At 38.3% G+C, this 15301-nt stretch overlaps 1 protein-coding gene across 3 annotated transcripts in view; it reads left to right on the forward strand.

Moving 5' to 3' along the window:
• Positions 1–12536, forward strand: part of CACNA2D1 (calcium voltage-gated channel auxiliary subunit alpha2delta 1) — a 434729-nt gene extending 422193 nt beyond the window's left edge. For all 3 annotated transcript variants that reach the window (XM_076360363.1, XM_076360445.1, XM_076360724.1), the window contains one exon: positions 7875–12536. In XM_076360363.1, the coding sequence (XP_076216478.1) occupies positions 7875–7991 (117 nt within the window). In that variant the 3' untranslated portion in view covers positions 7992–12536. The remainder of the gene's footprint in view (positions 1–7874) is intronic.
• The last annotated feature ends 2765 nt before the right edge of the window (positions 12537–15301 follow it).

Consider the following 15301-nt stretch of genomic DNA (forward strand, 5'->3'; position numbering starts at 1 on the left):
TTGAGTTGAATTCTTTATGTCCAAAATGGTCTTTCTGCTCAAGAAGGCAAACCAAAATACTGGGAAACCCACAAAATACAATTTTAGCTGATAGACTTTTGGCAGCAGAAAGTTATAAAGATAATTTTTTTCATCCATTCTGTTTTTAATAACTTTGTGATTTTGGAAATGGGTTCTCACTGGACATTAATCTGTGTAGTTTTATTAAAATCACTGAAGCCAACACAGTACAAACCAGCTGATCAGGTTCAATAATGGCAGCTGTTTTGTTTTTTTTCATCAAGGATAACAAAATAGTCTTTATCACCCCCTTGAATAGCTTGTTCTTACTTTGTACATCCATGCTGGTTTTGCTTGCCATGCCCGAGAATAAAGTGAAGAACTCTACAAGTTTTTAGCCCCTTCTGGGAATATCTTATTTCCATCAGCTCCCAGGGGTGTCAGTGGGAGCTTTGAGGGTGATTAGCAGCCCAGACAACTGTATACGTCTTGATGGGATTGGCTGTATCCCTGATCTATTTGTGGGAGCTGTACAGCTTTGACAGCCTTGTGTGGTAGTCCAAAGGAAGGTAACACAAAATTTATGAAAGACCATGCATTGGAACTTGGAATGACTCTTAAGTAAAAGCAAAGGTGTTCTCCATGCAATATGAAGCATTTAAAATATGTGCTTATAAAAAGTATAACTTTGAGGTAACCAGTTGATATCAAAGGCCAGATCAGGAGCTCTTTGGCAGATATTGTTGTTTTATCCTTTTTATAGTCAGTGTAGCACAATGTTTCTGATAAATGATTGAAGTTTCAAGACAAAGTTTTAGTATATTACATAGTTATAGTGTACTTCTAAAGGAGTAACAAGTATGTTTATAGACTTAGACATGTATGTGTGTATATACATGTATTTATATTTCCATCTGTGTCTTTAAAATTTTGAACTGGCACTGCCTTCAAGGAAATGTTGATATATACCAATGAATATGTGGGTTTGATACTTAACAATGAATATATGGTTTTATAAAAGCATTCATTTCCATTCTTCAAGTGCTGAATAATTTTCACAGTGTGTGATGTTGTAAAATAACCCTCTCTAGAGTTATCATAGTAAGGCATGACATGAAGGATATGACATTTGGATTTGATGCTTCTCTACCTCAAGCATGCAAGGAAATTTGACATGTGACATTAATACAAGAAATTTCTGATACACTTCTGATGAAATGAAACTGGCTAAAGAGGATTCTTTCCAATTTCTTTTCCAATTTTTTCTCTCTTCAAAAAGAAATAATATACAGAATATTATTTTGAAGACAACAAAGAGAGGACATCCCCAACTGGTCTGTTTGTTATTCAGGTTTTCTGTATGACTAATGCAGTAGTGACTAATGTAATGGGCTGGAAAATTTGGGTGAAAATGCTTAAAAATAGTTCAGTGTCTAATTGCATTGGCAGAGGTAAAGATAAGATAAGGTAAAGATAAGATAAAATGATGCTATGTAGTTTGTTATAAGAAATTTTATAAGAAATCTCAAAAATAACATTTACTGGAAACAGTTGAGAAGTTTTCTTAAAGCTCAGGAATAAGGGAAGTGTTTTCAAAAAAGACATTTTGTAGATCATTCAAAACTGACGTTTTACTCAACCTGGTTCCAAATTAATGATGGGATCCTACTCATGTCCATAAAACTGTTAATTTTTTGAACTTATGTAAATCAGCATGTAATCAGACTTTCTTCTCCTGTTTTTTTTTTTCTTTTTTACATTCCTTGTAATTTTCACAACAGTTAAAGCACACAAGAAAATTACTATGTGCAATGCTGGGGAGGAAAAAGTAATTTAGATAGGATTTACTGTACCTTCTTTGCCACTACTATTTTTGTCTTGGCTTAAAACACAAAAGAATAACTGATTCCAGAGAGAATATTTAGAAATTGTTCTTGGCAGAACTGCTGCTTTACCACTGTAAATTGGTCTACAAACCTCAGAAATGCAATGTGACTTCAATCAATATGAGGTTAAAATCTCACCAACCTTGAAATCGTGTATAAACCTTGCATACTTTTGTCTAGTACAGTTTAACTCTGTCATTCATAATAAGATGCCTCTCCTGCATGAGGCTTCCAAAACATTCTCTACTATTGTGAAGTTGTGAATCCTTTAAAAACTGCTCTGTGTAGTCTTAGGGAGAGAGCAAAACATATTAAAATATTTCTTTTCAATCCAGTAGGAATATTACATAGTATAACTGTTGAATGTAAAAGCAGTGCCCATAAATTGCGATGTAGTTTTAAAAAAAAAAATCTCAAAAAGCAAATAGAAATGGGCAATAGAATGGAGGTTTTTTTCAAGTACGTATAGTGGTAGGATTAATTCATCAACATAATTTACCCAATATTTGATCTAATGCAGAGGTGACATGAAAGCTGAGTACTGTATAATTCTATATGTGGAGGTCCATCTACTCTGTATCCATACTGGATGCCATTTTCACTTTAATGATATTTTCCCCCTTCCTATTATGCACAATTTTGTTTAAGACCTTCAATTTACTTATTTCTTACTCTCCAGAGATCTCCCCTCTGTTGCAAAAATTTTAAACCTTGTGCTTTGCTTTAGACTATTTCTTCAAAGATGACTCTTTAAGTAATTTCAGTGATAAGAATCTTAAATACCAAGAAGTAACACTGAATACTGTTCATTGAATTTGTGTGAGAAGAAACCTTTACTGATAATTCTGTTTCTGATGGTACTCACTGTGAGGAAGAAGCAACAGGGTTATTTTTAGGTGCTTTGAATAGAAATAAAACTACATGACGAGACACAATGCAGATGCAAGAAGTGACAGAGCCAAACTAAATAAACCGGAAAGTTCAGTGCATCTTCAAATTTTAGCATCCCACTCCAAATCTGGTGCAGCAGAGTTCACTTATGACTTACTTGTTGACCAGAAACCTTAGGAATTTTGAAATTGTAGAATGCAATCAACTGAAAAAAAAGCCTACGCCAAAATTATAGAACTAAATTATAAAGCTAGCAGATGACAGAAACATGTCTGGAAATGGCTACTATTGATAAAGAACGGCAGCTAATGTGAGCTATTTGCTTTAGGACAGAATGAATTTTTTTTTCTTCTTTCTTTTCTGAAAAACTGGAATGCTGGTTTTTGCTTTGGTTTTTTTTTACATCCAATTTTCTAAAGGAGACTGTCGGTGAATGCTATAATTCCTGATGACGTATTGAGTCTAATTTGCCTGCTTTATCTGGTTTTCTGTATATTTATTCCAAACTGATTCTGATTCCTCTGACCTCTCTGCTTTAAAGAATGCATTGTGTGTGGTGAGAATCTCATTAAAGTCTTCACCCTGTAAAACTGAAACAAAGAACTCACTGAAGTCCTTTGCTATGCCCTGTAATCCCCAAGTTCCCTCTTTACACCTCTGTTATCAAGCCGTTGCCCTAACTCCATATTTGGCTTTCTGCTTTTGATTTATTCAAAACTTCCTACTATCATTTTCAGCATATTTTGCAGGGAGGTCATAAAAAATTCTTTATCAGCCCTCCTAATTTCCTGTTTATATCTAATCTGCCATTTTTATGTGTTTTCTTGTTCTTGCCCATTTGAGTAAACTTGATTTCTTAAATATTGACATTTTCCCTATGACAATATACTTCATTTCATAGAATCATAGAATCATTAAGGTTGGAAAAGACCTCTAAGATCATCGAGTCCAACCGTCAACCCAACACCACCATGCCCACTAAACCATGTCCCTAAAACACCTCATCTACACGTCTTTTAAATACTTCCAGAGATGGTGACTCAACCACTTCCCTGGGCAGCCTGTGCCAATGTTTTCCTCATGTCCAATCTAAACCTCCCCTGGCACAACTTGAGGCCATTTCCTCTCATCCTATCACTTGTTACTTGGGAGAAGAGACCGACCCCCACCTCGCTACAACCTCCTTTCAGGGAGTTGTAGAGAGCGATGAGGTCTCCCCTCAGCCTCCTCTTCTCCAGGCTAAACAACCCCAGTTCCCTCAGCCGCTCCTCATAAGACTTGTTCTCCAGACCCTTCACCAGCTTTGTTGCCCTTCTCTGGACACGCTCTAACACCTTGACGTCCTTCTTGTAGTGAGGGGCCCAAAACTGAACACAGTATTCGAGGCACGATCACTTCCCTACTCCTGCTGGCCACACTATTTCTGATACAGGCCAGGATGCCATTGGCCTTCTTGGCCGCCTGGGCACACTGCCGGCTCATGTTCAGCCGGCTGTCGACCAGCACCCCCAGGTCCTTTTCCGACAGGCAGCTTTCCAGCCACTCTTCCCCAAGCCTGTAGCGCTGCATGGGGTTGTTGTGGCCCAAGTGCAGGACCCGGCACTTGGCCTTGTTGAATCTCATCCAGTTGGCCTCGGCCCATCGATCCAGCCTGTCCCGGTCCCTCTGCAGAGCCTTCCTACCCTCGAGCAGATCAACACTCCCGCCCAACTTGGTGTCGCCTGCAAACTTACTGAGGGTGCACTTGATCCCCTCATCCAGATCATTGAGAAAGGGATTGAACAAGACCGGCCCCAAAACTGAGCCCTGGGGAACACCGCTTGTGACCAGCCGCCAACTGGATTGAACTCCATCCACCACAACTCTCTGGGCCCGGCCGTCCAGCCAGTTTTTGACCCAGCGCAGAGTACACCTGTCTAAGCCGTGAGCCGCCAGCTTCTCGAGGAGAATGCTGTGGGAGACGGTGTCAAAGGCCTTAGTGAAGTCCAGGTAGACCACATCCACAGCCTTTCCCTCATCCACTAGGCGGGTCACCTGCTCATAGAAGGAGATCAGGTTGGTCAAGCAGGACCTGCCTCTCATGAACCCGTGCTGGCTGGGCCTGATCCCCTGGTTGTCCCACTCATGCCTTGTGAGTGCCCTCAAGATGAACCGCTCCATAATCTTCCCCGGCACCAAGGTCAGGCTGAACAGGCCTGTAGTTCCCCGGATCCTCCTTCTGGCCCTTCTTGTAGATGGGCGTCACATTGGCAAACCTCCAGTCGTCCGGGACCTCCCCCGTTAACCAGGACTGCTGATAAATGATGGAGAGCGGCTTGGCGAGCTCCTCCGCCAGCTCCCTCAGCACTCTCGGGTGGATCCCATCCGGCCCCATAGACTTGTGAGCATCCAGGTGGCGTAGCAGGTCATTGACTGCTTCCTCTTGGATTACGGGGGGTTCATCCTGCTCGCCGTCTCTGTCTTCCAGCTCAGGGGACTGAATACCCTGAGGATAACTGGTCTGACTATTAAAGACTGAGGCAAAGAAGGCATTAAGTACCTCAGCCTTTTCCTCATCCTCGGTGACAATGTTCCCCCCCGCATCCAATAAAGGATGGAGATTCTCCTTGGCTCTCTTCTTGTCATTAATAGATTTGTAAAAACATTTTTTGTTGTCTCTAATGACAGCAGCCAGATTGTGTTCTAGCTGGGCTTTTGCCTTTCTCATTTCCCTACTGATTCATGCAGGGGTGTTTCTTTGGGGTTTTGGGTTTGTTGGGGATTTTTTTTGGGGGGGAGTGGTGGTGGTGTTTTTTATTTGTTTTGGGGTTGGTTTTTGGGGGAGGGGGATGGTTGGTTGTTCTAATTGTGGCATTCATTTTACCTGGATATCTAATGCAATATTTCTAAATATACTTCTGGTTCCTTGTGAGGGACTTGCTTTTTGAGATGATGCTTCTAGTTTTTTTCCTGGTTTCTGCTTTTTGTTTGTTAAGGGTTTCTTTCTGTTTTCTTGGTTTTGGGTTGTCTGGGGTTTTTTAACTCCTTTTCATAATTTTCACGTAGTTCCCTTTCTTGAAATTGGTATCTTTTGTTTTGGATTTGTTTGGCCTGATCTCTCACACAACAATACTAATTCCTATTGCATTGTGGTCTACAAAGCTACTAGAGCTATACTAGAACTATACGGAGCAGCTCTCTACTAATAATTTTGAAAAGGCCCCTGTGCACCACTAAAGATTCAAAGACTGTTTGTTCCAAAAGGCAGTCATTTATCATATCCAAAAATGTGATCTCTACATTGCTTTTTGATAAGGCATTGATCCAGTTTATATATGGCTTTTCTAATCTCACATAACATCTCATGATTGATATTGTCACTTTGATCAGGTGGTCAGCAGTGCAATCCTAGTATTACATTTTTATTATTAGACTCTGACATTTCTTACCCACAGAGATTCCATCACACTTTCCTTTCCCTGTAATACTTTTATGCTATTACACTTTGTATTATCCTTTACATACTACCCTTCTGCTGTATGTCCTACACTGCCATTCTGGTAGCCTGACAATGCTCAATAATACTGATTATTCTCCTTCCATCAGGTTTCTGATATGTGTGTTATTTTGGGATGGTTCATTGATGACTTGTCTTCATGCCCCCATCTTAATTTTATGTTCCTAGCATTTGTGTAGAAGCACTTGAAAGTTTTGCTTAAGGATGTGCCAATAAATTAAAGGTGTTCTAATGACCCTTCCTTATTTATCCTGATTGTACTTTTTATCCCCAACCCCCCTCCAAGCCTTTTCTGAGGCACATTGAATATTAGTTACATATGCCTCAGTGGCATGTCAGTCTGAACCAGGAGCTGTTCCATGCTCGTTGGCTTTCCTCTGCTTTATGTTCTAAAACCTTTTTAATCTCTGTGCCGGCAGCCGGGCTCTGTTACTGTTAAGGTGCAGCCTGTCCTTCCCTGCACAAATTCCTCCTGTTCAAGAAGTTGCCCCAGTTCCTAATATACCTAAGTCCCTTCCCACCTCTGCTATTGTCTTGTCCTTGGAGGCTTGGGATGTCTTGGAAAATGGAGAGTGTCTTTTTATACTATGGGTACAGAATACAGTGAAAACAAGAGGAAGACCAAATATTTTCAGCCTTCAGAGCTACCCATGAATCTCAGACTCGGTGGACAGAGCAGTGCAGGGGATGGCTGGAACATTGTCCTGGTGTTTTAGGCAGCTAAACATAGATTGTATCAGTCCTGAGAAACAAGAAGGTGTAAAGATGTTACAGACTCAATTAAATGTATTTCAGCCAGACTAATAAATAAGTCCATAATGTGAAAGATATTATGCATTATAGGCAAAGTGGAACCAAATAACAGCAATTAATGGTAAAGAGGAATGGGAAGAGAGCTGTGATTGCTGTGTGGCATAATGAATAATTAGGTCCACTGATGCATGGCATAGCGGTGCAGCTCAGAGCAGGCCCTCAAACTGGAGGGTGTCTTCTCTACAGACTGCATCAAACGCGTACAAAAAGCCAATAGAAAATTTGGTTCTCGTGCTTGAATACAGCATCAGAGACAGAGAAAGGATTTTCATTTTCTTTCATCATATCTTCACCTGCAGAGCATATTTGTTTTAATGTGCAATCATGTTGATGAAATGGACATGAACATATTCTGGTGTTTGTTTTCTAATCTTGAAAAATTATCTGTTCTTCCATCTTTCCTCGCAATAAAGTGATGCTCAAAATCTCCAAATTGATGTAATTTTAAGGAATATAGATGTGGTTTACTGGGGCCCCCAGATATATCCCATAGCATTTCTTGTTTGATTGTGTGAGTATCCCATCTAGTTCATAAGTAACTGCAGTAAGCCTTGTAAGTTTTTAATCCTCCCATGCTTATAGTTAATGTAGTAATGCCACTCTTTGTATCAAAAATCAGACAAACTTCCAGGAATTATTTTGCTGTTATTTTAGGTAAAATAACATATATAAGACCAAAAAGGATGCCTCAAGGATAGTTCAAAATGTTGAAGGCTAAAATGTAGATTACTTCTCAGGAAATTTAGTTGTAGTTAATGTTAAATGATTTCTTCTTTTCTTGTCAACAGGAAGATTCGGCTGACTGCGGTGGTGTCTCTGGTCTGAGTCCATCACTGTGGTCTATGGTAGGAATTCAGTTGGTCCTGCTTTGGCTGTTATCTGGCAGCAGACACTGCCAGTTATGACCTTGCTAAACCAAAACCTGCATAACTTAATCAAGACCTGGCCAAAACGATAGCCTCAGTTTCATTTTAAAAAGGGTCAGCTATTCAGACAGCAGCAGAACAGCAATGCTCATGTCTGGTTATCACTCGTTGTGAGACTCATAAAGGCACCCACAGTGGCTGCATGTTGGAGTGTCGGATCCTTAAACGTGTGTGAATGCTGCATCATCTATGCCATCCGAACAGAATTCTGTACGTGCTCCACTGGGGAATCTAAGATTATTATTTCTTTTTCGTTTGTTTGTTGTTGTAATCTTGATGACTTCATGTAAAAGGGCTCCCCTGACAATAGGTTATGTATATGATTTTCATTTCTTTTAACCTTTGGACATCTTGAAGATTTATATTCTTTTACATGAACAGTTATTTAAAAAAAAAAAAAAAGAAACAAGAAAATGTACTCCCCAAAATACATTACTAGCACCATGATGGGTGCTTTGAACATCAGTTTTGTCCAAACTACTTGAGTAAAATGAAAATATTGGCTAGTTTTCATCAGAAGTTCAGCATGATTGAAATGCTTTATGATGAGTGGTTTATTCTTCCAAAAGGAATCATGTAGCCAGCTAGGTTTTGGAATGTTGATAAATTGTTAGTTTGAAGGAAGGAAGGAAGGAAACTTCTGTTTTTAAAAATATAAAGGTGCTTGAGAGTTTAACTAAAAAGTGATTCTCATCTTAAACTTGGTGTCACCTTCTGTCAGAAAAATGTTAATTTCAATGTAATATTCACCTCCTTTTCACAATGCAGTTATATATAAAGCTAGTAGAATCCTTCAAAGGCTCAAACAGAAACGCTTGTGAATAAAAAATGTCTTTGTGATATTTGAACGTTGGTTTCCAAGGGTATTTTGCATGATGATGATGCTATGTTATTGTTTTTCAGTTTGTTTTCTTTGATGGTAGAGTATAGTCCATTGAAAAGGTAACTGAGTGATTCTTTTGTGTGAGAAACTGAACATTGCAATGTGTTGCAATCGAATCATATTAAATTATATTATGAAACAGAGCTCTGAATATACTGTGCAATGAAAAGCTGAGAAAATAGGCTAAATTTAGTTATTGTAACAAAAGGGTTGAGTTGGATTTTTTACAGAATAGTGATCTCACATGAAAACCTGTGTACAGATATTTTAAGTATATAAAAATCAGATTTAACACATTTATTTTTGGAAGTATATGTTCTCTAAGGTTCATATCAGGTTCCCCCTTTGTTTCCTTCATATAAACACCCATAATATTAAAACTTCTGCTGTCGCTATTTATTATTGAAAATAGCATATTTAACAGCAAAATGTCCTGGTTGCTAAGATTAGAAAAAATCTAAACAAATGGGGAGCCTTGAATCTATATGTATGCACATTGATACTTGATTGTGAATAATAATTTCAGAAGTTGTTTTTATACAACCTCATTGGTGATACAGATTGGTGCAGTAAATTACAATATTAAAGTGTAGCATAGTGTTGATGCAAAATATGATTTGTGCTTTTTTTCTAGTTTTCAGAACTAAACAGTATTGCAAGACAGCTAAACCAATCAATGTGCAACTCCGCTGGTATTGTACAATTCTGCTAACCACTGCAATATGCAAATATTAACATGGCACAATACTCTAGCTCTTTAAAAAAATAAGAAAATGCAAAGCATTGGTATGTATATGCTGGCAATTGATTGGTATAATTTTGATCATGCCAAAAGCTTAAAGAAATAATTGGGCATGCATTAATATCCTATGAAAACTGAAGAAGCTACTCAAAGCCATGGCACGGCTTAAAAGATCAGTTGTCTACTGTAGTTGTACCCATGGCTGGTTCGTTGTTTTTCTCATGTACCTTGGCTCCAGCTATGTATTTTCTCATGTTTGGGAATACAGTGAGTGAAAACAATAAAACCTGACCTTTTGCCCAGTGATCAGATTTAGCTTTTTAAAAAAATATCTCTAGTAAAGTCATGGGGTTAAAAGTACGATTAACTGTGTTGGATGACTTCAGGTCCTCCTCAGGGAAGGTGAGCTAATTTTGATAATATGGGTGAAGGTAATCTTGGAGCTCTTCCTTCCAGTCATATTACTGCACTTCTCTTCACCCTATCACCAGTTACCACCGGATAAAAAATTGGTTTGAGTCTTTCTAATGCTGAGACTGCATCCTGTATTTTTCCTTAACTTGGTCAATTGAAATTTTATGGGAGAAACAAGTTTTGTAGGATTAGGCCAATACTTATTACACTCATAGCTTTTACTCTAAAGTTACTTAAAATGCATATTAGTTTGCATTTTGCTTTTTTATTTTCTTGAAAGATTGTCAATATATTAAGTTCTTTATAGTTTTCACTTAGCTTCCCAAAAGAAACCCTTCATGGAAAAGTTACATTATTTAACATTTTGGAACAATTTGCTTATGCTGGTAGGCCATATTTTGAGCTACTTAATAAACATTCGATTAGAGTCTGTAGGCAGAAAGAAAGATGGCACAAAGCCATGCTGCCACAGAAAAAAAACCCCGTGGCTTTTGCTCTCATCCCACTTCCCTTAGAGTGCTCAAATACAAAAGGAGGGAGAAGGCCATGCCATGCAGACACATTAGCCTTCTTGGGTTATCTGCAGAGGGAAATGTCGTTTGTTCCTCTCCTCTGCCCCTCTCTATGACCTGAAGAAATGTTTCTGTATAAACACTTAGCTTTCCAGCCATTATACCCGTCTCATAGAAAACTCAGGAGCTGGCCCTCCTAGGAGGGCTTAGTACTGTCCCCATAGAACTCAATACTTTAAAAAGGAAAAAAAATGAAATTTTGGCTTCTTTTTGCAGAAAGCAATATATATTTTGATTATATCCAAGTGATGGTCAAGATTTTTTAAAATGCACTACCTAGATATCTGCAAATTACAAAACACAAATAGAAAGTGCAATGTGAACTTTAGCTATCTCAAAATGTGAATACCAGTCTGTTAGAAATAACTTGCATGAATAAATACATATTCTCATGCAGAAGAGTATCCTTAGTCTCACATAATGCATAATAGTAATCTTCTCTTGTCTGTGAGAGAAGAAACTTTATCCTAGGCTTTAAATTGAGACATTTTCAAATCACAATACGTTGTAAAAAGTTTTGGGTTTTTTTTTTAAAGCCAGTTAAAAAGCTCTGTTGATATTTGCTCAGATCCTTTAAATAGCACTAAGGGAACTGTTGGGACCGTTTCAGTTTACACAGAAGTCATGCAGCCTACTGTATGTCTGGCAAATAACCACCATTACAGTTGTTACAGCATGGTACTGTGCAAAACATGATCTGAGGACTTAACATGAAAGGTTTCTTTCTAGTTTTTCATTTAAACAACCAGCATTACTGCCAAAACACTGACCGTGGTCCATATTTGTAACAGGTTTTTAACATGACATAGCAGGTTTAATTGACAAGATTTTTAGGTCCTATACCTTTAAGACTTTAGTATGATCTTTTTCATGTTTCTAATGCTTGAGGCTTTACTGCTTAACTTGACAAAAAACAGTGTTGCTGCCATTTATAAGTTTTCCTATAATATTCCTTTTACTAACTTAAAAACTGGCCTTACTGGGTTCAAATAGGCAGTATCCCTTTTAAGTGACCTTTGCAACCCAAGTGTTACTTGCTGTGGTTTTTCGGTATCACTGAAGAGACATTAAGACCTTTTGTTCCATTAACACTTAAGCTCAGAAAACATGCTTAGTATGTCTTAATTTCAAAACACAACCTCAGTCCCACCGGTCCTAAAAATTCAGATGCTAGCACACTGGTTATTAAGAAGTATATTAATGCGCCTACAAGGCACTGCAATGCACTCGGGTGTTTTCGGAATGTCGACTGAAGGTGAAATCTTAATAACTCCTTCCTTAGGATAAATTTTATCCTAGCTTCATCAGACATCCAAGCCTTTAACAAAGGCCAGATTTTTTTTTTTTTTTCAAACCACAATGTTAATATTGTTAATACGCATTGTACACTACTGTAAAAAGATTAAAACAAAGTGTCTGAAAACAATTCAAGAGTTTTGAAAAGTTAGCCTCACCCTCTTCCCAGCTACTTGCATCTGTCCTGTTTATGGTTTAAAACAAAAACATCATCTTGAAGAAATAATTTCACTGAGGCTAAAGGGATACTGTCTTGTTCAGATGCCATGAAATTGCGATTGTGATCTGACAAAGCTGTCTTCTCTTCTTGTGTTGTATGGAATGTCTGGATCATGCTTTCTGGGATATTTTTATTGAAATGCTCAGTGTGCGTTTCTGCAAAAAAAGGCTTGATTGCTCTTACAAGGCAAGCAGGTCTTTCTCCCTTTTCTTGTGTTCTCTTGACACTTTTGTGGAACTTGACAAGCCTGGAAAAATAATTTTTTGTAAAAATTTGTACAATAATGTTATAAAAAGTTTATAATCCTAGAACTGTTGTGTTAATTCTTGTGCAAAAACAGTATATTCAGAATAAAAGTTTATCATTTAAAATCAACAACTACTTTGATTGCTCACTCTGTATGATAATAACATGTAAATAAGAGCCTACATAATTTGCTATATAATACTTCTGAGTTTGCTATATAATTGCACCCAAGTGTCTGAAAGAGAGAGATTTTCCAATGTGGAGACAGTGACTTAAGACACTTCTTACTGGGGTTCAAAGGAGGATGTGCAGCAAACCCTCATTTCTGCTTCATTTGTGGCTGTGAAAATTTTAAAAAAAGCAAAAAAAAAATCGTAACCAACAAAAACTGAGAGTCTGTAAAGCACTCAGTAAAATAATAGTCTGCAAAGCATCTGAAGTAGCCCTGTTGTTCTGAACAATTGCTTTTGGAAGGATTGTCATTTACTACCTTGTAACCATTGAAGTCCAAGGGTTCATTCACATGAAGAAGCAGAATAAAATCAGATGGCTCAGATGGGTGCTGCCCAAGTTGCTGCCCGACCTCTGACAAAGATTGCTGCATGATTTATGAATCAGCTTCTGTACTGCTGCTGTTCTCAGCTAAGCATTAAATTCAAAGTGGATCTATTTACCTCAGTAAACAGGCTTGAGATGTTCAGGAGTTGCTTCGCTGGGTTTTCAGACTTGCTGTGGTGGCACTGGCAATCTCCGTCAGAAGGGCAGGGTGGATGGCTGCAAGTGGTAACCGCTTTAGAAGCCTGATTTTAATCCCTGACTGCGTATGTGTCAAAGCCCAAAGAGAATGGCAGTTGTAAATTACTGCTGGATTTACCGAATCCCTGAGGAGTCGGATAAGAGAGTAAGAAATCAAATGCAGATTCTAATGCTGCAAAGTAACAGATCGCCCATGTGGAAATGCTAAAAGGCAGCACATGACACTGCACATCAACATCCAGACATTACTGGCCTCAACTAGATTAAAGATTGCCCCCTAACTACATGATTACCCCCACATGCTGAGCTCATTGTATCATGTTTTCTGTATGCTGACTGCCATTGAGGTGTAGAAATAAATAACACCCAAGCATCCCTTCCTGGGATACCCTTCCTGGTACATGTTTAATTTAAATTCTGTATTACAATACACTATTCATTAAGGACCAGGAGACGACACTCTCAGAAAACACAGGGTTTCTTCCCCCACTTCTCGAACTAACAAGCATCTTTGACTTCATCAGTTCGATTTGGGAATGGCTGCACTGCAGTAAGATATTCTACACCAGTCCCTGGTGCAAATCAAGACAGAATACACTTGGCCTGTCATATCATATTATTTTGAGAGATGACTTCACATTGTCCCATGCAGCTCTATTGCTGCTAACCATCTACAAAAAATCAAGAAGTTATATAACACTGATATTATAAAAACCCGTCACTGTCACTTCTGTTAGCCCAGTGCTCTTTGTAAAGCTCGACTGAACAAAATGCATACCCTAAATGGTACAACATTTTCTCTGCCTGTTGCAAAAGACATTGAAAACAATGTTTCCCTTTCCCATGGGCTATTAGGAACTTCTGTTCCCAAAGTGTCTGTGGGGGAGGAGGGAAGGACAATGGGACTTCTCCGGGAGAATTATTTTATCTCAGTTCTAGCTGTATTTCTTCTAAATGTTTTATATACATATTTCTCAGTTTTCCTGATTGGAAATATCACATTCCCAGAAGCTGACTGTTCCTTTTGAAACCTGGTTCAAAAACCCAGAAGCCTTTTAGTAAAGGCTTCCCTTTTAATAGAACACCCACACCTCTGTTTCTTTTGGGGTTTGAACCTCTTTTTTTTTGGATCTCACAAGCATTTTCTTGACTAGATCTCCAGTGTACATCCCAGGTTTGTAGAACAGATATTTGAACTTGGTAGTGTGTGTTTCCCTTGGGAAAAAGGTAAACATGTTTGTGATTTCTCTCACCTAACTGCAGTTGTCTACAATTAGTCATAAGTTGACTCTGCAGTGAAAAGAGCTTAGGAGCTTGCTATACAAGCCGCTAGTCCTGCCCAGGTTTTGACCATCTGCCTTAATGAATGGAAGGTGGATTCTTAAAAAAGAATTTTCTACTGCTGTTTTAGTAGTATGCCTTTTCAAAGAGAGGAATTATCACATTAAGTAAAAGCTGCATCTGCTACTTTATCCATTACTTTCATGTTTGCTTTTTTTACGGTTATTTAGTGCTGCTAGTTTCTGACAGCTGTTTTGAGAAAGGAAATACAAAATATAGGACGTCAGTAGTATTCACTCTTCCTTTTCAAGAAAATCTTCCAATTATTTTTTCAGTCACTGAATTAGTTATTTTGTAAACAAAATAAAACTTGTGGCATTGGGAATGAATGCTACCTCAGAATTTACATTTTAACTTTTGTGCTTTAACCCAGACTCTTCTTGTAACCCAGACTCTTGTGATCTCAGCCTCCATTCCGTGGCTTGATTATTTAAAAATAAATCTTTGGAGCATTGTAATACACACACACACACACACTATGGAAAGGGTAATTAACATGCTTGGAACACTGACTAATAGTACCGTGTTTTGGTATGTATGGTTAGCATGTATTATTCTTGTAAACTATTTTGAAAGTCCAAGCAATTAGTGCTCACTATGGTAAGGGTTAGTCAGTTTGCCATATAAGCTCTTATATCTACAGGAATCAATTAGCTCTAAGAGAAAATTGCAGGCAACTGAGGTTCAGCTCTTCCTGGAAAGATACTGTAATACCTAATTTCAAATGGCCTGGAAATTAGGAGCATTCTCCTGTCCTGCTTACCTGTAGTCTGCACAAAGGTTAAAAGACTCCATATAATGGCAGGATTTGTTTTTGAC

Source organism: Aptenodytes patagonicus, chromosome 1 (genome assembly GCF_965638725.1).
Source record: "Aptenodytes patagonicus chromosome 1, bAptPat1.pri.cur, whole genome shotgun sequence".
Taxonomy (NCBI): domain Eukaryota; kingdom Metazoa; phylum Chordata; class Aves; order Sphenisciformes; family Spheniscidae; genus Aptenodytes; species Aptenodytes patagonicus.